The following is a 21,938-nucleotide window of genomic DNA, read 5'->3' as shown; positions in this document are numbered from 1 at the left end:
CCCCCTGTAAAAGGTATGTTGTGAAGTAATAGGCTGTTATTTTGTGTCTAGTGGCTTAGATTTGTTAGTGATCCAGAGTCAGACATTCATAATGTCTGGTTCTGTATTCTTCTACTTGCATGAGAACCTTTAGCATCCTCGGTGCATTGTCAGAGAAACAAGGAAAGAATATTTCAGGTTTCTGTGGTGAAGGAATGTTAGGGAGGTGATGCCAGGAGTCCACTTGTTTTGACATTTTCAGTGGTTTGCTATGCGTGGTATAGAAAGGATGTATGGTGTAATAAGCTGCCGATTCTCTGGGCTCGTGTCTTAGCTTGGTGACTCAGTCCCATAGAGTTACTAATTAGGGTAGGGTACAAAGACGGTGTCAGAGTGAGAAGCAAGAAAAAAGAAACAAACTGGACTCTTTAAAATCTTACTAATTAAAACATGGCCTCCTAAAGCTTGGAACTGCTGGTGTGTTATCAAAACAGAGCATCTTTGCTGTTACTTCTGCCTAAAGGTGGCGACAGTTCAAATGACAAATGGCATTTTGTCCCCAGTTTCTTCTACATTTAAATAGCTATCTTCCAGAGATATCCTGGGACTAGCAGAACAGGCGAGAAGCAACCAGCCCAAGGTGGAGAGGTTAGTGGAGTTTTTTCAGACCCAGAGAACTCATTCATTCCACAGATATTTGAGAAGCGTTGGTCACCTCTTGAGTACATAGCTCTGTGGGCAATATCCAAAAAAGTATAAAATGGGCCCCTCTGGTAAGAAGTGTGCTGTCTAACCTGAAAGAAAATATAGACACTGGAAAAAATAGCAATATCATACAGTGGATTGTAGAAGATAAATTTAGAATGATTGACATAGGCAATCAATGTTATTGGAGTAAGTTCAGATGATGGGAAATCACTGTGGGCTAGAGGAAAGCTTAGTAGATGGAGGAAGTTAAGTTCTTGAAGTCTGGATAAAATTTGCGAGGGCAGAGAAGAGAAGAGTATAGATTAGGGGTGGTCAGACTGGTTAGAGGGGCAGACCCTGGGCCTTGGAGCTAAGAACTGTTTGTATGTTTCTAAACACAATAAACCTTTAGTTTGTAGATTCCTGCTGCAGAGGGTTTGTTTCGGGAGGGGTAGGAGATGAGCGGCGTTGGGTTTCGGAAGTCTCTGATGCTGGGCTGCGGAGTTTGGACGTTGTCATGCAGAGAGAAAATTAGAACAGAAGTGGTGTCGTGTGATGTAGCTGCTTTGTGCAGAGTGGGTTTTAATCTTCGGTTGCTACTTATTTGTCATAGAAGATCTACCAACGTCCTAGCTATTGGCAGTGTTCTTTTCGAAGCTGTCTCCAAGGCTACTGAGCCCACACTTACTACTACCGGGTGATGACCATTTATCATCATTGTAAACTGGTAACACGGGAAAAGAAAGAGAGACTACTTTGTCTATACCAAAGAAAATTATGGAAAGCTCTCTGGAGATGCCTTGTCCCTTAGGTCTTGAATGCACCTGACCAGCACCAAGATCAGCAGACAGAAAAGGCAGAAAACACTGCTCTCAGGTCTCTGACACTGTCCCCCTCTCCAGGTCAGACGTTTACCATGGAGATGTGAGACCTCTCCTTGTCCTGAGCTCAACAATCTGAACCACTCTGAGGAGAGAGAAAAGGAAAGATAGAGGCAGGAAATGAACAGCTCCCAGCGTCCTCTGCATAGGGTGGCACCATTCAGACAGGGCCTTTTTGTGATGGTCAGTAATATCATAACTTTGCCAGGGTCCCCCAAATGGCAATAGGCATCAGTGGAGGGAAAACCTACATCCTCAAGATTGTAGCTCCATCAGGCTGTGGAGATGGAAGTATAACACCAGTAGAAACCAATAGCCCTTTGCAGCCTATCATTAATCCATTAGTACTGAAGTGTATGTGGTCTGGGCATAATTCATGGGCTAGACCATTGATGAGGTATGCAGGTAGTCTGGGTTGGTAACAGATTGGAAGGTTGGAACTCTCAGATTTCACTGGGATGGTAGATTTTCCCATAGACTCCCAGGAGGATCAGTACAGAAATCCAGATGGTCGCCATTTAATTCCATATATTGGATGGACTGGGCTCATTTGTGTACTGAGGGGCTCTGCTGCTGCGGAGAAAGAAGTAGCCAAAGCTGTTTCGGAAGCAGATTACCCATGGGGAATTGGACCTGCCTGTTGTAATTGAGGAAGCTGATGGTGCTTTGTGATGCCCTGTTGTATATAAGAAAGGCACAGCCCCCAAGGAGCAGTGGGAAAGAGAGGAAAGCAAGGTATTTGGTTGGTTGTCTACTAAAATTAAATGTACTGTATGTAGCCTTCTTTGAACCTCTTGCCCAGGGTTCCCTCAGCGTACTTCAGAATCGTGACCCCATTTTGGATTTTCATGGCAAAGATACTGGAGTCTTTTGCCATTCCCTTCTCGAGCCCATTTTGCAGCTGAGGAAGCTGAGGCAAACAAGGTTAAGTGACTAGCCCAGGGTCACACAGCTAGTAAGTGTCTAAGGCCACATTTGAACTCAGGGAGATGAGTCTTCTGACTCCAGACCCCCACTCTATTCACTGTGCCATCTAATTGCTTGAACGTGAAACAATACAAAGGAATACTTGCTTTGGTTGGGTGAGTGAAGGCTTAATCAAGGCTAAGTTGTTTGCTGATCATATAAGCTGTGTGTGTGTGTGTGTGTGTGTGTGTGTGTGTGTGTGTGTGTATCTTCTAACATGAAAGTTAAAATTCATAAAACTAAGTTCTCAGAATAAGATTTTTTGGTAACTCTTGAAAGAATTGCTTTTGTTTCTTGGATCTTCAAAACATATAGTTAGGAGGATAATTTGTCAATGTTTGCAAATATTTTGAAGCTACAAAGAGCCAAGCAGCCCTTTCGAAAGCTGCATTGAAGTAAAGGCTGGGTGGCAGTGTGGCTGGTTTAGGAAGGAAGCAGGCAGGCAGAAAACCTGGGGCTTGGGTCTCAAAAACCTTCCTTTGACTCTGGCTCCTTTTCATCTCACTGGCCATTTCTGGCTTATCCTGATTAGCTTCATATTCATGTAACTGAAATACTAGAGTTGCCTTCCAGAAATGCTTGGTAAGCCTTTCTCCTGATCAAGTTTAGCATGCTCATTTTGGGGTGGGAAGAAGAGGAGGAGAAGGAGGAGAACATGACCACAAACGTGAAAGATTCCATACCGAGTTCTGAAATGTCATTTCCTTCATGGCTTCAAATGCACCACTGCGTACTGTGGTTCACATGTCTAGCCCTGTTTTTTATATGTGGCTTTTCTACAAATATCCTCACCAGAGAGTATGGAAAAAGAAAGCAAGCAAGCTCTATTCTTGTGTATCAGGGTTCAAATGTATGGCTGTCACTTTCCTCTGGATAACCCCTAATTACAGCAGATAGATTTGAAGTGTAAAATGGGTTTGTCTAATGGACACTGTCACTCCAGCCTTCTCTCTCTACTCCCAAAAGCAGGATGTACGTTGTTCAGAAACGGAATGTTAAGTCAGGGAGATGTCAGATGAAGCACTAATTTCCGATTGCCTTCTCCAGGAGTTGAATATTCATGTTCAGAAATTGGTCCATCACATTACTTTGGAGCAAATTTGCATGGACTGAGCACATTGAGTAATTAGAGCTTTTTAAAAAAAAAAAAAAGAAAGAAAAAGAAAAATAGAGAATGAACTTACTTCTCTTATCATCAAAAGGAGTCCTTGACATTACTGGGAAATCTGTCATTTTCATTGTATTCCAATACCCTGAGTATAAACATTTTAGATCAGAAAAGAAGACGGGTATCTTAATAAAAAAAATTTTTTAGTATTCAGAAACCACTTTGCCTAACTGGCCTTTAAATTGTGCATAGATGCTGCCACTTGACAGAAAAAGGTTACCTTGATTTGAACTTTGCAAATAGGAAATGCTTGGCCAAAGGGGAGTAGTCCTTAAGGGATCTGGTCACTGCCATGTGGTGGAATGAGCTCAAAATCAGGAACTTGAGGCTTCTAGAGCCATGTAAGATGCTATTCCTTCCACTGCCTGCCATTCTGTCCTGTCATTTAGTTGATTTAGGATTTCCATTAGTAAAATGGATTCACTGCTTAGGAGGGATATAATAGACATAAAGAGGGCTTTAGGGGAAGTAGAGGTGTGAGGAAACAGGCAGAGAGATCTGTCTGATTGTCTCTCTGATGGCATGCCTCAGGTTGTCTTGGTAGATGCTGTGTCTGGTGTGCTCCTGATCTCAGCCACTCTCGCATCCAGACAGTAAGTATGGCACGAAAGCTACAAGCTTCTCTGCCCCCTCCCCACCCAAACTTGAGGTGATCTCTTGCAACAACATTAGATATATGCATAATTGTGGGGTAGCCAGCAGTTGGCCTGTCGGATTCTCTTCAGTGCAGCAGACATATTTAGTGTGGTTTATCTTCTAGTCACTTGGCACAGGCAGAACTGTCTGAAGAAAACAAACTCGTAAAGTCGGCACTCACGTCCAGTGCATGGCTGGAATTGAACTGGGAAGTTATCAGAGGGCTGAAGGGGCTTCCCTGAATGTATTCTGTGATGAATTTTCTTCCCCTCTTAGTTCTCTAATTGTGACTTTTTTTTTCCTTTTCCTCAGGTACTCTCTGCCCTTGACATACTCCAACCTCCACACATTGACTACTTTGAAGAAATGTATCCTTCTTGGTAAGGTACTGCATGTAAATGTCAGCCTTATGGAAGTAATTGAACAGGTACCTCCCAGAACAGGTAATTTTAAAACCTAAAGCCTGCAGTCACATTCTGACCAAGGTGGTTCCCCAAAACAGACCTTCTAGACCCTAGAAGAGATAAAAATTGAGCAGAGATAAGTATTGAAAGAAATTAGGATAATCAAATTGTAATCCCATTTTACCACTGATTTCAATGTGACATTGAGCAAGTCTTTTAACTGCTCTACATCTCTTGTAAAATCCATTTGCCCCCTGCTCCTGTGTAGTATGGGGTGACTATTAGCAAGTTAAATACTTGGAGTCTGGTGAGTTCCTTGAAAGAAATAATCCAATATCACTTTGTTACTGCTGCAGCTATTTTCTGAAAGGGCATATCAGGTCTTTTTCATAAGAAAATCCTGTCATAAAAAAAAGAGTATCCTGTAATAATAGTGATATCTCTTCATATTCTTCTGGGACTAGTCTGTATGTAGAAGAAAAATTAGGATTAGCTTCCATTTACTTCGTCAGATAGTCCTAGGTGAGTTATCATTTGATGTTTTAAATTCTAAAATGAAAGTTGAGGAATATACTGAAAAAATGGATTTGCTAATGTCACAAAAGTGAAATTCATTCACATTGGTATTTTCTGCCTAAGAGTGGAGATAAACATTCCAGTGAGATATTTTTACTTCCTAAGTACTTAGAATGAGCAAGAGGAGATCAGTTTTTTCACAAGTGGTAGATAATGGCTGTGTCAGCAAAGTTCTGGAACGTCCTTGATGAGTTCTGGAGAGCTAGGAACATTGAGGAGTTTCCCAAAGGAGACGGATGTAGGGAACGGGACTGGTGAGTACTCCAGAGCTCTCTGGAGTGCTCTGGCCTTCTCAAGAGCCGACAGTGTTTTTTACACGAGACTAACTCATTTTCAGGATTCAGTGGCTTGTGTACTTTAAACATTGTGGTCATATAGGATTACTAGACATGGGCTTTTGTTTCAGAATGAAGCATGATGATTAAAGTAAGAAAAACATAATTTTTACCTGAGTTGAACCAGCTTAACTGGTAAGAGCGTCTGCCTAGTCAGAGCCTGCAAATCCACTTTATCAGGACTGGTTCCAAATGTAAAGTACAGCCACCTGGTTTATGGAGACTGTATGAAATTTCAGGAAGCACTGAAGAGCAGAGGATGGGTGTGTCCTGGAAGACAAATTCCCCCTTTAGCATTATAGGCCTCCTATAACCCCCTGACATCCCTACTTTTCACAACAAATCTTTAATGATGTTAAAGTTTCTGCTTAGCTTCTTCCTACTTCCCAGCATTGTATGTTCTATCTTTCCCTTTATTTGTCTTCATATATGAACATGGCTTATTGTTCTGGGACACCTTAATTAACATCTTCCACGAACAAAGCCAGGAGCGATAGGGTAGGAAGAAATTCTTAGCTGCCTCTAGGAAGAGGTAGTGGCAATGACCCTGCCCAGGGTCGGCTTCTGGAGACCATGCCAGGCTAGGCCAAGGCCTGCTCCGGTAGTTTGGTCTCCATGGAGGTTGGTAGGTCCTGCATGGGCCCAGCCATCTGGGACCTCTGCCCACCACTAGGCAGATGACTATCTTGAGAGAGACAAGAGTGCCCCCTGCTGGAGCAGCACCTGAAAAACCAGCGAAGTCTGGTCAGAATTCACATTCTGAAATGCATTCTTGTTTCCAAAATTTTCGATAACAAAATCTCTCTGCTGAGAGATTTTACAATATTATATACTTTCTGGTAAAGAAAACTTTTTTGGAGTCAGGGTATTTATTTAATAAATGCCAAGTACAGTCAGTTCTGCTGTAACACATGTTTTGAAAATGTGAATTAATTCTACCATTGATATCACTTTCTCACTCTTAGAAATGAGAACATTTGCCACCTGTATTACAAGAATATCAGAAACTCAAAATAATAGCCTGCCATTTGTCCCGAGGTTGTGAACTCCAACTCTGTAATATCTGTAATATCCAGGCAGCATAGCACATCACATATTTTATCTCTAGTTTAAAAAAAAAACCTTTGCACATATCATTGATCATAAACATTGGAGTATGTTATATTTTTAGCATCAGCCTTTAACTTAATTCTGCCTTTCCCATAATTTGGATCTGGGCCAGTAGAAATTGGTCTTGAGAACATAGAAGCCAACAATCTTTAAGTTACATGACCCGTTACTGCAGCATTTTGAACACGGTGGCATGAGCCAAAGAAGCAGTTTATATTCAGTGGATAAAGGCATCAGTACCAGCCCTCAAGAAATGCTTCTTAAATTCTGATTGTTAGTTGTAAGGGGAAAAAATAATGCAACTTTTCACACTGTAAATCGGGTGCCACATACTTCTTTTCCCCTTAGAGGATGCTGCCAGTAAGATCACTGGTTTTGTTGTCAGCAGAAGCTGTCTGAAAAGCTGATTCAAAGTCAATTATAATTTTAGGAAATCTGAGGAGTTATGAGAATTTGTGTATAATCAAGATAATTAAGCGTACCCATCATAGATATACCATCATACAGTTCTCTCTCTCTTACACAAACACATTTTTCCCCATGCGAGAGATTCCAGCTGCATTACAGGTCTGTTTCTCGGAATGTGTAATTGACAAGGCTAGATCTCTGCCCAAAAGAAATTCAGGTTGTTTTTAATCTATCCTTTTGGTAGGAAAACATTTAGCTTTGCTTGAGGCAAACTGCAGAAAAGAATGTCTTTATTGAATTTCACGTCAGTATATCTGCCCACACAGTATGAGAATTATGGAAAATTCATGCATAGAAGGAGTGGTGAATTCCAAGAAAACTGATATTGCTTTTGTGTTTTCACATTATTGTGTCTAATTTGTCAACTTCTCAGGACAGTATAGTCCGTGGATGCTGTAGGAAAGCTTCATTCAGTCTTTCTGTGTAACACGAAGAATGAGCTGAGAATACCTCACATTAGAGGATTGCAATTTCCTTGTTTTATTTCATGTATGTTAAATCTGCAAGGAAACAATCTGGGATGTGATTAGTGACTTTCATCTTGTTATAAAAGGCACTGAAGCTGATACTAAATGTTTAATTGGCAAACTTTTTATTTTGAAATTTATTAACCTCAAGATTACTAAATCTCAATTTATAATAAAATTATAATAATAAATAAATGATTATAATAAATGCTTGAGTTTAGAAATTTTAAACTACAACATACACGTAGGTAGGCCCAACATTGAGTTCATCATTATGTCCCTTTGAGGTTGAGAATGAGGCGTAATGCCTTAGGCAAATATAGAGTTTTTTGGAGAAAGCTTGTTGTTGTCATCATGTTGAAACACATAAAGCACAGATTTGAAGGAAGCACTGAATAGTGTGAATGAAGCAAACCTTCTCTGATAAGAATGATTACCAGAAGACTATGAAATCTGGCATGATGGCACCCAAAGAGCAATATTTTAACCATTGTTTAAACAGGAATTTGTTTTCTTGAGGCCAGTGAGGCCACCTCCTAGCAGTTTATTCAAGCCACCTCTGTCACTTGGTGTGGTTCAGCAACTTACCTGGTAAGATAGTAACTGCATTTCTGAATATCCTGGACTGAAAAAAAAGTACCCTTAGTGGATAGCATTTCTGGTCCTGTCTTGCCATCATTGCCACTTAAAAGTTCAGGGCCAATAGTATATAAATCTTTCAGCTGATTCCCCCGTACTTTCTTAGCTCCCAGGGATGCCAGGAGTCAATGAAGAACTAGGAGGAAACATGTAGTGCCTGAGTACTGTAGATAACTACTGCTGTGACAAGCTGCAGAGCCTTGGTCCTGTTTCCCTTAGGCAGGAACAAGTACAATGGAGGATGACCTTTGTGTTTCCAGATCACATAACCAGAAGCATGGATGGTGGTGGAAGTCTGCTGTCCTTTTTTCAGGGAATATTTTTGTAAAGAGTTTTTTTTTTTAGTGTTTTTTGAGTATGTAAAACAAAAAGAACATGGTTTTATATGTCATTTGTATATTCATTCCTTAGCATGTGGGGATGAGCAGATTTTGAACTCATCCAACTGGGTACTTGGGGACAGTCCTAGATTAACTGTGTTATGATCCCTGCTGTCATGGAGTTTACAGTCTAATGGGGTTATGAAACACACGTAAGTAATTAAATGCAGAATGATGATAAGTACAAAAGAGAAGCTTAAGCAAAGTGCTACATGGAATGTGAAGCAGAAATGGAAGACTTTGAGATTGAGATGTCATTGGAGCTGAGCTATTAAAGAGTGGGTAGGACTAAAGTAAATAAAGATGGGCAGAGCAAAGATGTGGAGGCCATAGAACACAAGACAGGAACAAGGAATTGTGGCCACAACATAGTCAAGAGCATGCTTCACTTGCCATACTGGAAAGATCAGTTATTTTGTCAAAAGAGGGAACTTCCTCCACCGTTGCAGATTGCCGGCAGGAGGATTGCCTGAGGCATGCAGTGTACAGAGCTTGTGCGTTGTCCAGGGTGACGCAGCAGGTGTCAGAGTTGGAATCTGAACCTAGGTCTTCACAACTGAGCCCACCTCTATCCACTATACTATACTGCCTCTACTGTCCCCCACGGCACAGCAATAATTTGTCAACATATTGGAATTTTGCCAATCTCAGTTAAAATAGTTCCTTTTTTAATAGCCTGTTTTCCTTTAAGACCATGCCTAATATCTTTTAGTGGGATCATCCCCCCTTCTCCCATGACTGTTAGAACTAAATAGCTCATAAAACAGTGATATTAAGTGATACCTCTCTATGCAGAATAGACCATTCTGGCATAGTGTCAGTGCCAGCGAATGTTTTATCTGTTTGTTTACTTAACAGATATTAGTGGGTGCCCAGGACATGAGAGGAAGACCCTAGACATAATTGTCTTTTTGAAGGGAAGAGTAGGAAGATTATTTTGGATTTGGTCCCATTTTGTTTTGTTCTTATTTTTTGTAAAGGGCTCTTCTTTTTTCATTGTCCCTCTTCTCAGTTTTATTTACTTGCATTTTCAGTTGCCTGCATCTCCAAAATTACATAAACAAAAATCGTGATGAATTCCAGGCAGTATTGGACTGAGTGAACATGGGCCTATGATTCATTGAGAGATATTCTTCTGCCATCCTGCTGTCAAAGCTGTTTGGGGTATTGATATCAGTCTGGTCTTGGCTTTTATTGACATTGTGAGGTGTACTGAGTTTTAGGATGAACTTGAGAAGCATAGATTACTATCAGGTTCTGTCAGGCAGGAGGATATTTGAGGCCAGACTGTACAAGGTGGTGAGTTCCTCCTAGCTGTGAGGAAGGACCTGTGAGCTAAAAAAAAGATTTATTAAATCTAATCTGGTACATAAGTGTGCTTGAGAGGCAGCGGTGATGTGGCAAAAAATTTGTCCACCAGGATTTGTCTACTGAAGACCTGGGTTTGAATGTCAATGTCCTCATCTCCTAGAGATGGAAATTTGGGCACATTACTTCATCTCTTTCAGGTCCTCAATTTCTTCATCTGTGCAATATGGTCAGTAATACTTGGCACAAGTGAGAATTCCTTAAGAATTATGTAGATGTGAGCTGCTTTTATTAGTTTGTTAGGTCATTGGATGTGGTCAATTGACCTGGCCATGATCCTGTGAGTGAAGAAGATAAGTGAGGAATCTGCGTGTAAGGGTTGGAGGTAGAGAATGGGCATGGGGTAGAGTGAGGAGACTGCAGCCTGGCACCTTCTCTGGTCTCCTGTGACTGCCACGAGAAACATCGTGGCTGGAGAGGCCACAGTCTCTAGAATCATATTTCAGAATCCAAAGGGATAACAATGTCAATGAAACTCGTCAAGGATCTATTAGTAAGCACCTTACTGATGGAGTAGTGGGGTGCTAGTACTCCAAAGACAATAATTTCTGGCTACTGCCAGAAAGAGCCTCAGTTCTCTGGGAGGGAACAACACATACGCATATCGATAAATGCAAATATATATGTCTGTATGTGCATACGTGTGCACACACACACACAAACACACACATCTACTATAAAGGGCAGTATGTGAGATAGGGGTTCCAGAGGGCACAGTGTAGGCTAGAGAAACAGGAGGGATGGGGCTCATATGGATGGGTGTATGAAGGCCTCACCCTAACCAACCTGTCACTCAGAGTCACAGGAATGCAGAATGGAGCCGTGCCCCCCGGCCACTAGCAAAGGAAACGTTAATTCTTCAGTCAGTTTGGGTTTCTTGGTTTCCAGTCTCTCTTCTCCCCACTCTCTCTCCATCTTTTTTTTTTTTTAACTTGGCAGGCACCCTGGCCCCTGCAGATGGGTAAAATGAAAATGGATTTCCCTAGCAGACTCCCTGAGCATTTGCATGCAGAGTTTGCCTTTTCCAAGACTGCTCGGTTGAAGGTTGAGCTCACTTTGCTTCTGTGGGGTGCCCTTCCTGCTCTTACTGCACAGGCGTGGCCTTGTCCCAATAGACTCAGCCACTGGGCCTGCATGTGCCACCCAAAGCATGGAGCATGACAGTTTGCTGGCTCATTTTTTCTACATTTTTTGGTAGTATCATTTTTTTTTCCAGTTAGCTTTAAATTCCAGTGCTGGTAGTTTTTTGAGCAAGTGCAAGATACTGTTTTAAAAAGATAAAATGAGATTCACATTTGCCTGCATTCTAGTCAAACATTTTAAAAACTTGACATTTTATTCCACTAATTTCTGTAGAGAAGCATGTGCCAGATTCAAAAAAGGTCAGGAATTCTGACTGAGTGCCTACGGGCCTTCTATGTGCAGACACCTTCATGTTTGTGTTTTTGTTGTCAAGAATTTGTGGTTGAGGGCCATCTCATTTTATTTCAGCAAAAAGAAACAACTTTCACTGTGGCCCATCATTCTTTATTTTTTATGTGGACAGGGTTGACTGAAAGCAGTAGTCTTTGTAAACCGGATTTTCATTATCTGTGCTACTTAAATGCCCTCGTTTTTTATTTCAGATCAGATCAGTTATACATTGAAGAACTGGGTTAAGGCTTCCTTCCTCTGCGGACCTGTTCTAGGAAAAGAGACATCTAAGTGAAGAAAGGAATGTTTTAATTTGTGTGAGCATTGTTGTGGAATGTGATCCTTTCAGACAGAGGAAGGAAGTGGCAAATTTTCAGAATTAGCACTTAAAGCAATTGTAGACATGATTTAACATTGTACTGTGGACTCTTAAGAGATGCTCAGTCGCTAGAGAAGCAGACACAGAGGACTCCAAAATTTGGACAACTGAGTTCACTCCACAAATTCAGCTTCTGTGTGTTGGTTCCATTGTCTATGAAATATAGTTAGAATTTATATTAAAAATGTTTGTAAAACCCTTATCTAATATGATCTGTTCAAGAAATATTTCCTAATATATGAGCGATATCTTTGTATAACTTTCTTTAGCTTTGGTTTCTATTATCTACAAACTCAGGAGATTTAATTGTAGCAAGTTTGATGAAATTTCTGTTGCATAAAGTTTATAGAAAATGGGGGGGAAGAATGAGTTCTCAGAATCTTTCTCTTTTCTGGAAAATAATTTCATGCAGCAGATTATGGATTTTTCTTTTCCTATATCTGTTATTTTTGAGCTAACTGGAAGGCTTTTTAAAAAAAATTATTAATACATTTCCTTCTGACTTCAGGCTCAGCACATACAGAACTGCATCTACTCCCCTTGGCAGAAAATTTAGCCTGCTCTGGAATTTCTTTAGTTCCTTTGGTAACTTCATGCCAGAAAGGTCCCAGCTCCTCACTGTGCTCACTCAAGCACTATGGAGATGCATAGAGCACCCCATGATCCTGCAGTTCTGAAGAGGAAGGTCTGTAGGAGATCAGGTGGTCAGAGAGAGAAAAGCTGTTGGCCATCATGCTTCTGTGCAGCCTCTTTTACTCACTTGAATAGGTAAAAGAGGTCATTTTTTGCCTCATTTCTTACCTAGCCCTAATCACTGACTGGGCCTTGCCTCAGACAAACTGAGACCTGGGAAAAGACATTAGCTTAAAAAGGCCAAGGCCTCCAACTGACTCTCGGGTTGTCTCCAGTCGTCCTGGTCTACATCTGGCCACTGGACCCAGCTCTGGAGGAAAGAGTGAGGCTGGCGACTCTGCACAGCTCTGCCTCACTTAAATACTTGCAAATCAAGACATCACCTTCCTGATGTCATTGGTTCTCTTTGAGAATAAAGGACAAATAACAACAATTTCCAACCTCTTCATTTTCCCCTCTTCATCCCAAACATCTGCACATCCTACTTGTACCTCCCAGTCTTCTGCCAAGATATAATTGTACTGTTCAAGTCAGGTCTCATCATCGGCATCATTCCAATAGCTAGAGAAGTTCCATTACCTACACAATCAGAGGTAGAAATTTCTTTCTCCACTTACATCTTGCCTTAGGATTCTCCCTTATTTACCGTATCCCTAAATTCAGGCAAATACCTACTTCACATAAATACACATCTCATTTGAAGTCCATACTTTCTTTACTATTCCCATTCAAGATGCTATTGTCTGACCTAAAATGTAATCTTCTAGATGACCAACACTTGGTTTGATGGATAGAGCAACTGTATGGGCAGCTAGGCAGTGCAGCGGCTAAAGCGTTGGGCCTAGAGTCAGAAAGACTCATCTTCCTGAGTTCAAATCCAGCCTCTGACACTAGCTGTGTGACCCTGGGCAAGTCATTTAACCCTGTTTGCCTCAGTTTCCTCATCTGTGAAATGATCTGGAGAAGGAAATGACAAACCACTCCAGCATCTTTGTCAAGAAAACCCCACATGGGGCCGGGAAGAGTCGGACACAACTGAAATGACTGAAGAACAACAAAGAGCAACCGTATGTAGCTCTGCCCTTGCTGATGCACTCTAATCAGAGTCTGGTCAGAGCAGCCGATTCCCCTCGGCTCTGGTGCTGCTGACTGCAGGTCCTGCAGTGACAGCCCTGGGGATAAAATTCGCCAACCCCATCCCTTCCCTGTGCCGGTCTGACCTCCTGAAGTGGCTCCCTGTCTTTTTAGACAATGCTGACTGCCTTTGGTACATGGAGAATCTGGAGTTTGGTGGGACTTTCGAGTCCTCTTTGAAGTACCTGCTCATCTTTGCGTCTCCTTTTTACTTACTTTAAGGAGAATCCTTCACTGTTAACATTCGTAGCAGCTTATTCATGTTAGCTTTTAGTTAGGAAACCACACCTCTGTTCTAGTGGAAGGAAACAAACAAATCTAATGTTTTTGAAGCTTGATTCTCTCCACCTCTGCATGTAAAAACAAATAATAACCCCAAAAGGAAATCTAGGCAATGTGAAAACAAAGAAATCCATTACACTAAATCTTTTTTTAAAAAGAAAGAAAAAAAACCCAAACTCCTGATGTATGTAGAAAGAAGTGATTTCCAGTTACCTCACCGTTAGAGAGTCATAATAAAGCCTCAAAACCAAAGCCTAATTTGAGATTCTGTGAGGCCTTGTTGCCCCATTATCAGTCTCCTGTGCTGCTCAGCCAGCCCCCTTTGGTTATTAGCCTTCCAGCTAAACGCATTTAAGAAAGCACACGGAGCTGTAGTATTTAACCTTCCCTACCTATCGCTGCTCTCATTTTGGTTTTATTTTTAAAGGTTTGCTTTCCCCAGGAGGCAGCCATGTGTGACATGGGGAAGCCAGGGATTAGAAAGCCACAGAGCAGCACATGAGACCAGGCTGCGTTGGAGAAGGCACGGGAGCAGCAGGACGTCTGCGACCTTTGCGAACTAGCCACGCTCCCACTGCTGACTCAGTTTAGTTAAGAGCAGCACCTCAGAGAACTTGGCAGTCCTGCAGGGCATTGGAAGGTGACACAGCTGAACTTTCCAAGTGTGGTCAAACGTACATCGTGTCGATCAGAAAGCATTTCTTCGGCTCCCGCTATGTGCCAGACGCCATTTCCATGTGCACACCCTTAACAAATACTCTTCCAGTAGTTTTGAATATGGAAGATCATCTTGAATGGGCAGTTTTCCAAAGGAGAGAGAAGAAGGGCTTACTTAGTTCAAGTGACACTTTATTTTGATTTGTGTCTATTTCGTACTACATTGACTTGATCTGTTAACTTCTGAGAGATTAAAAAATGAACTTTCCCCATAAGATGCTGATCTGCCTGTTGTATACCTTAGCTGGAACTGAAAAATTGGTCAAAGATGTTTTGTCCCAAAAGTAGCCTTCTGTAAAATAACAGCTCATTTTTGTGTTGTGCTTTTCAATTTAAGTAGTGCTTTCCTCCCATCCCTGGGAGATGCAGGGTTTTGCAGGGAACAGGATAAGCACCTTTAGTTTCTCTATCCAGGAGCCGACCCAGTTTAATTAGCAAAAGTGTATCCTTTGGTTGTCTCCCAGTCGTTTTGCGAGCCTGATAGAAGACTTTTCTTAAGTAATAAACCAAAAATTGTAGGAAACATTCTCATCCTAGAGTCACTTTAAAAATGATATTAAAACAAGATCTTCTTCCCCTGCCATGGTGATTGCCACACCAGGATTCTTATTTAAAACAGCTTTTGCTGCATTAGCACCTGTGAAAGGAAATAGTTTATCCATTACCACCTAATATATCCATTCAGAGTTCACTTTGGAAAAGATTGGACCATTTCTGTTTGTCTCCCCTAATAAACGGTCTCTTCTTTCTCTCATATACTTATGGCCCTTGAGCATTGTAATCCACTTCCTTTCGTAAGTTTTCTTTTCCTTAAGCATGGTTTTCATCCCTTTGCTATATATTTTCCTTTGTTTTATCTGGTTTTTGTTTGGTCTTTAAACATCCATCTCAGTCTTCTTTTGACTCATTTCTTGTGCTTGTTTGTCTTTCCTGTCTCTTGTGTCACGAACCCAGCGAGTGATTGGTCAGTATTTATTGATGTTAGCGATGATAATTTAATAGGATGTGTTGTTGGCACTATCCCTACAGAGCCTGCAACTGGTAATCGTGGCTTCCTAAAAAATGAAAAAGGGCTCAATTAGGGTACTCGTGATTGGAGGTTCATTTTTCTGTGATAATTGTATGGCTATCACTCAGAGAGTCAACTGGGAAAGACATATTCATGCTTAATGATGTTGATTCTTCTGCTCCCTTAAAAATGTCCTGAAATAACAAACAGCACCAGCCTAGAGATGGCTGAACAGCATCCTCCACATTTACTTCGTTACCTTCATGGATCTGTTTCATTCTTCTGAGGACTTCAGCCACAGGTTCAGTTAGCGCTGTCTCCTCTGGCACCATCCTGGTCTCTGGCAGGGACTTTTTTGCCTTTCGTGGCCCAAAACCAGTCCTCCAAATCATCTCCCAGCCTCCGTTTCCAAATCATGATGTATACTGCTTTCCTTCCCACATACATAAACACTTTGGGAATGTCCTGCTTCCTTATGTTTTTATCTCAGAAAACAGCACAGTGCCTGCCACATAGTCATTGCTCACCAAATGCTTTATCTATGTCTCTGAAAAAAAAAAATTCATCACCTGATATCCATCCTTCTGGTGATGAACCTCTGGGCCACACTGCTCCTCAGACAACAGGTTCTTACCGGGAGTCTTTGTCATTGGTTAGAACCTGCTAGCCCTTGTCTATAAGGCGGCTGTGAGCCACCTCCGTGCTGTCCTTGTGTGATGAGGCATCTGAGCAGAGCTTCATCGCTTGGACGTTGGCATTACCAACGATTTTCATTGTGGCAAGAGGCTTGTTCCTGAGATACAGTTGGCTGCCAAGCTTTGGAATGTTAGTTTCCTAACCTGGTCATCTGTACTCCTCCTTTGCTTTACAGTGCGTTAAGCAAATCCTTTTTATTTTTTTCTTGTTTCTTGTTTTACCTTTATAGTTTTGATATGTGCTGACCTCTTTTCCTTTGTCTTTAGAAAGCCCTCCCCCCCCTTCTTTCCTGCCTTTTATTTGCTCCCAAGAATCTTTTCATGAACCAGCAGGATCCCCCTGGCCACCAGACTTTTGGGAGACCCTAGTACTGCTGCCAGCCTAAAGATGCCTAAAGAAATTCTCTCAGCTCCTGCGCCTGCAATAAGTGATTCCACAGGTGACGTGGTCCACCCCAGCAGACTCCCCCACCTGAAGCGTTGGCTCTGGGGCAGCACGTCGGTGTGCTGGTTATTTTAATCTGCAGCAGTGCAGGAAGCTGTAAGTGTCATCAAAGGAAAGAGGACTCTTTCTGCGGCAGCTTTTGCAGAGTGACATGGAAAGTCATGTTGTGTTTGCCCCTCAGTGAACACAGAGCTGCTGACTTGAAGGTTATGGTTGGGACCTGGCAGGCCTGGGAGGTAGGGAGAGTCCTGACTCTTAGGTGGCTTTTATACTATCCCTAATCTCTTCCCAGGCTTCTGGCTGTGATTTTTAGCTGTTTATGGACGGGGCAAAGAGCCCTTTTTCCATCGGAGTCCTTTTGTCCACTCCCCTTCCCCAAATCAGCCAAGGACTTCAGAAATAAAATGCTTCCTAGTTTAGTTCTTTTTCTGGAAGAATACAGTGTGCCACTTACCTGTTTTTAAGGTGAAACTATGGAGCCCAAGCCCTTCAGTAACTAAAACAGTGGTATTATAATTATATTATGGCTATTTGGGGGAGGGCAGTTAGAAAAACCAAAGAAATTGAAGAGCAGGGGGAAAAAAGACAAACAGACACAGGAAGACACACCCAGACAAAGCAGCACTTGGGGGAACGCTCCCATCCTGTGGCCTGTGGGGATATTACCTCAGATAATTTATTTTTTAAACTCTTTGTTGAAGTTTTGCAACTATAGGTGTGAACAGAGGGGTTGCCTCCTGGTCCCTTCACTGTGAGCTTGATGGAATTAAGTTGAACATATTTAGTACCAGACTTCTCTTAGATGTTCTTCTGCTTTGTCACTTTGTAAGTTCCCTGTCTGGAGCTAAACAGCTGAGCTGCACATTTTTGCCTTTCTTCCTGGTGCTCCCTTTGCCCGACCTCACCTCCCGTCCTCTATGCTCATCTAAGCCTAAAGTTCTTCTCAAAGACCAGAGACTTAAAGTCCTTTAGTGACTTCCTTGAATGGTTCCTCAGCCTGGCCTCACAGTGATCTTTTCCCTTACTTGCAATTCCTACCTCCATGAATGTGGCCTGGAATTGTTCTGTGATATCTGATATCATATATGGACATCTTTACCCCCATACTAGATTGTAAGCTCCCTGAGGTATTGTGGTGATAAGTTGGGGGGGGGAGGCATATCTTCTTCCCCACCTGTGCTTAGCACAATTCCAACTGTAAATGTGCTTAATAAATATTTTATGAACAAAATGATTCATTCTGTGTGAATCTTACATATAAATCTTAAAAACTACCTTGACACACAGTAGTTGTAAAAATTCAGGTGATGTTGAAATAAGCCATTTAAAATAGTCTAAAAGTTTATTATTTTAAATTGAGACATCTTGAGTTTTCGGTAATTGGCTTGTGAAAAACATACTATCTAGAGTGGCCTCTTTCTTTTACAGTCTGAACAGCTTAATTCTTGCAGTGTCTTAGTGTGTATGGCTGTAAAGACTGTCATCAAGCAGTGATGACTCTGTAAGAATCACTTCAGTTACATGTTCAGTAGAGCACTTGACTGGAAGTTAAGTTTAAACAATCAGTTTGTCTTCTACCAATCTTTCCAAACCTCAGGTTTCCTGCTCTGTGAAACCAGGGCGATGATATTATGTTGTGAAAATCAAGTGAAATAATATATGAAAATGTTCTATAGTGTCAGCTGCTATTGTTGTTATCAAGGCTTATGGAGTGCATTCTATTAACTATTAACATGGCATGCTAGTGACAACAGATTTGGAAGAGAAGCCCAGAATTATTGTATGTTAAGACCTACACAGTGAAAATCACCTCCTGCCATTACAATTTTTTTAATACTTTGTATTTCTAATACCTGTCTCATAGAGTCTCTGAGGTGGAAGCTGCTTCAACAAACCTCTAATTCCCTCTGTACCTGAATAAGAATTCCTCTGCTGTATCTCTAGCAAGTGGTCATCTAGCATGCTTGGAAACCCTTCCTTGGCCCTCCAGGTAGCCCATTCCATCACTGACCAGCTCTGCTGTTGGGAGCTGAGATCTGCCTTTCTGCACCTTCCTCCTGATCCTTCTCAGTTTGGGCCTTTGGGCCCTTCAGAGACTTGGAGACAGCTCTCAGGCCCCACCAAGTCTTTTTTCTCCTGGCTTAATTCACATTTCTAGTTCATTCGATGGACCTGGCTAGTCCCTGACTGCCTTGGTGACCCTTCTTTGTAGGTGCCCCAGCTTGTCAATGGCCTTCCTAGAGCAAGGTGTCTAGAAGTAAACATAGTAGGACAGATGTGGTCTGGCCAGGGCAGAGCCCTCCCCCTGACACCTGTGGTCAGCATCAGCCCATTATTGGTTGCTGCATTGAGTCCAGTGATATAACCATTTTTGAATCTGGCTGATGCTACTGTCATCCACACTACCTCTCTGTGCACAAAACAGGGCACCTTGAGAGCCTGTCAGAGAGCCATGAGAGCTCTGTGCCCAGCAGAGCTATTATCTTTCATCTAATCCTCAAACCATTCTAGTGGCTGGTTGAGGTTGTAACTTGGCAGTTACAGAAATAAGACTAAAATTCAGGTAGCATGGTATGTTTAATCCATCCATAAATATTTACTAAGTACCTACTATGTGCCTGGCACTTAGCATAGCACAAAAAGTGCTTGCCCTTCAGTAGCTTACAGTTTAATGTGTAGTGGGAAGAATGCTGCCCTGAGTGGTCAGAAGACCAGGTCTGAGACCTACCTGTGCCATTTCATTGCTGTGTGAAGTTGGTCAAGGCCCTTAACCTGCCTGGGCCTCAGTTTCTTCCTCTGTAAAATGAAGGGGTTGTACTAAATGGTCTCTTTTGTCCCTTCCAGTCTAACATCCCCTGATCCTAGCACCCACTCGCCTTTCATTGGTGAGCTCTGACTTGGCATGCATGGTGCTAGAACAGCCCTTTCACCAGCCACAGGACCTGGAAAGAGACCTTGGTCCTAAAGCAGATAACATTCTCTCCCTTGATATGAAATTTACAGATGGTCAGAAGGTTCATGGCACTTTGGAGAAACACAAGGGGTTAGGGGTTGAGGAGTGCATTTCTACATTTTCTCTATTGTCCTTTAATGTGCAGATATGGCTGTTAAAGGGGGGTGCCATTGTGGTTGCTTCAGTGCTCTCGAGGGTGATAGCCACATGGGACTGCAGTATACAATGCTTGGTTGGGTGACATGTAGCCTTTGCAATAATTTGGGGGCATCTCCCTCCGAAGAATATGGCTCAGTGTGGCTAGGGTGTTATGTCTCTTCTTCCGCTGGCTCCATGATGGTCCAGGGCTCACATTCCATTTCAGATCATTACCTCAAGGGGCTCTACAGAAACATGTAAAGTGGTTGTGAGCTTCCAGTAAGAGAGGGACATACGCTGTGCTTCTCAACAGCGGATGTCCTCCTGGACCCCGATAGACCCTGTTTTTGCATCAAGCCCCCTCTAGGTGTAACAAATAAATTATAACAGCATGAGGAAAATGTTTGGCTTTGGAACTTTTCATGAATTAGGTGAGGCAGCCCATGATGAAACTGACATGGAGACAGGTGGAAGTCAGGAGGCCTGGCCTGTGATTCTGGCTGTGCATTAATGTGGAAAGTCAGACAAGCCACTCGGCCTCCTGGGCTTCATCTAGTTTTCCTCGTGTATAGAATGAAGGGGTCAAGCTAGAAGATCGCTTTGGACCCCATCTAGCCCTGAAGTTCTGTCATTCTAAGTGGTCTTAACTAAGGACTTAGGGAAGTATGCTTTCTACTCATTCGCTAGCTCAGAGCCACTGTGGTTTTAGGGAATGTCTAAAGTGCATGACATTTTACACTTTTCCCACATGGCTTCTAGTCCTTTTTTTTTAAACATGGTAGTTCACATGCCAATACTTTGCACTTGTTATTATGCTTTATACTTTTCAGAAAAGTATTTTGTGTATTATCTCATTTGATCTTAGAGCAACATGGGGAGGGAGATAGATTAAGGAAAATTATTCCTATTTTATTGATTAGAAAACAGGCCCAGAGAGATGCAGTAACCGAAGGTCAGTAGACCTAAATTCTGGCTTTCACATTTATTCATTGTGTGGCCTCTAGAGTATATTTAAGGAAAACTGTGTGTTTATGCAGTGAGTCCAACAATATAAAGGGAAAGAGCAAGCTGACAAATACGAACGCTGTAGTCATGAGCAAGAGCTTGGCTTTGGAGAAGAGCTGAGAAAAGGCACTCTCCTGCCCTCCCTGCAGAGGTGGGGGCTCTGGGTGCGAAATATTGCCTGTGTTGTCGGGTTTGGCTGATGCGATAGCTGCTTTTACTGAATTGCCTTTTTTTTTTTTAAAATGTTTTTGTTGGTCAGTTTCTTCCTCTGTAAAATGAAGGGGTTTCTGACAAGTGAGATGGCTCACTGAATACAGGAAAGAGGAGAAATGTATTCTGGAATAAAGGGAATGACAACAAAAGTATAAATAAATTGTTTTAAAAGAAAAGAAATTGGGATTCATTCATTTGGTTTGGAGATTCCTAAATGGTAAATCAGCAGTGTCTAGTGGCAATAAGCAGAGTGTCCATGGGTTTGGTCTGAGGCACTAAGGAATAAATTGGGAGGAAGTGAGAATGGAGGGTGAGAAATGAAAGAGAAAAAAAAGGAATCACAGAAAAGTTCCATCTGGGTCAGGAGTTCTTAACCTGGAGATTTCGGGGGAATCTATGAATTTGGATGGGAAAAAAAATCTTTATTTCAAAATTATTGGTTTCCTTTGCAATCCTTTGTGTTTTATGCATTCAGAAATCTTATTCTGAGAAGGGGTCTGTAGATTTCCTTAGACTGCCAGAGCGGGGTCATAGTTTCTAGTGTACACCAAGGTGGGCAGTACTAAAGTACTCTCAGAGGCTGCTTCAGATGCTGGTAGGTTGCCTAAGCCTTGCTGTCCTGGGCCCCTTCCCCCTTGGATTCTAGGTAGAAGCCTATATTTCTCCTGTGTTGATAATTTGGTTAAAAGGGAAATTGAGAGTCCTAGATTCAGAATGCCTGGCTCCCACTTTTAGGCTATTGTGTGGTCTTCATGGAACCACATGAACCCAGAGGTGAGCCTGATTCTGCATCCAGCGCAGCCACCAGCGGCAGTCTGCAGGCCCGTGGACCAGTGAATGCCTATCTTCTCTCAGAAA

General features: G+C 42.1%; 1 protein-coding gene across 1 annotated transcript in view; it reads left to right on the top strand.

The window, feature by feature from the left end:
* The window catches only part of NLK (nemo like kinase), a 125,016-nt gene that overhangs the window by 72,109 nt on the left and 30,969 nt on the right, over positions 1 to 21,938 (top strand). The window contains exon 3 of the mRNA XM_020963195.2: positions 4,630 to 4,685. Within this exon, the coding sequence (XP_020818854.1) occupies positions 4,630 to 4,685 (56 nt within the window). The remainder of the gene's footprint in view (positions 1 to 4,629; positions 4,686 to 21,938) is intronic.

The sequence above is a fragment of the Phascolarctos cinereus genome, unplaced genomic scaffold (genome assembly GCF_003287225.1).
Source record: "Phascolarctos cinereus isolate Bilbo 61053 unplaced genomic scaffold, phaCin_HiC Scaffold_5;HRSCAF=322, whole genome shotgun sequence".
NCBI lineage: Eukaryota > Metazoa > Chordata > Mammalia > Diprotodontia > Phascolarctidae > Phascolarctos > Phascolarctos cinereus.
This window is presented reverse-complemented; position numbering and strand designations above follow the sequence as displayed.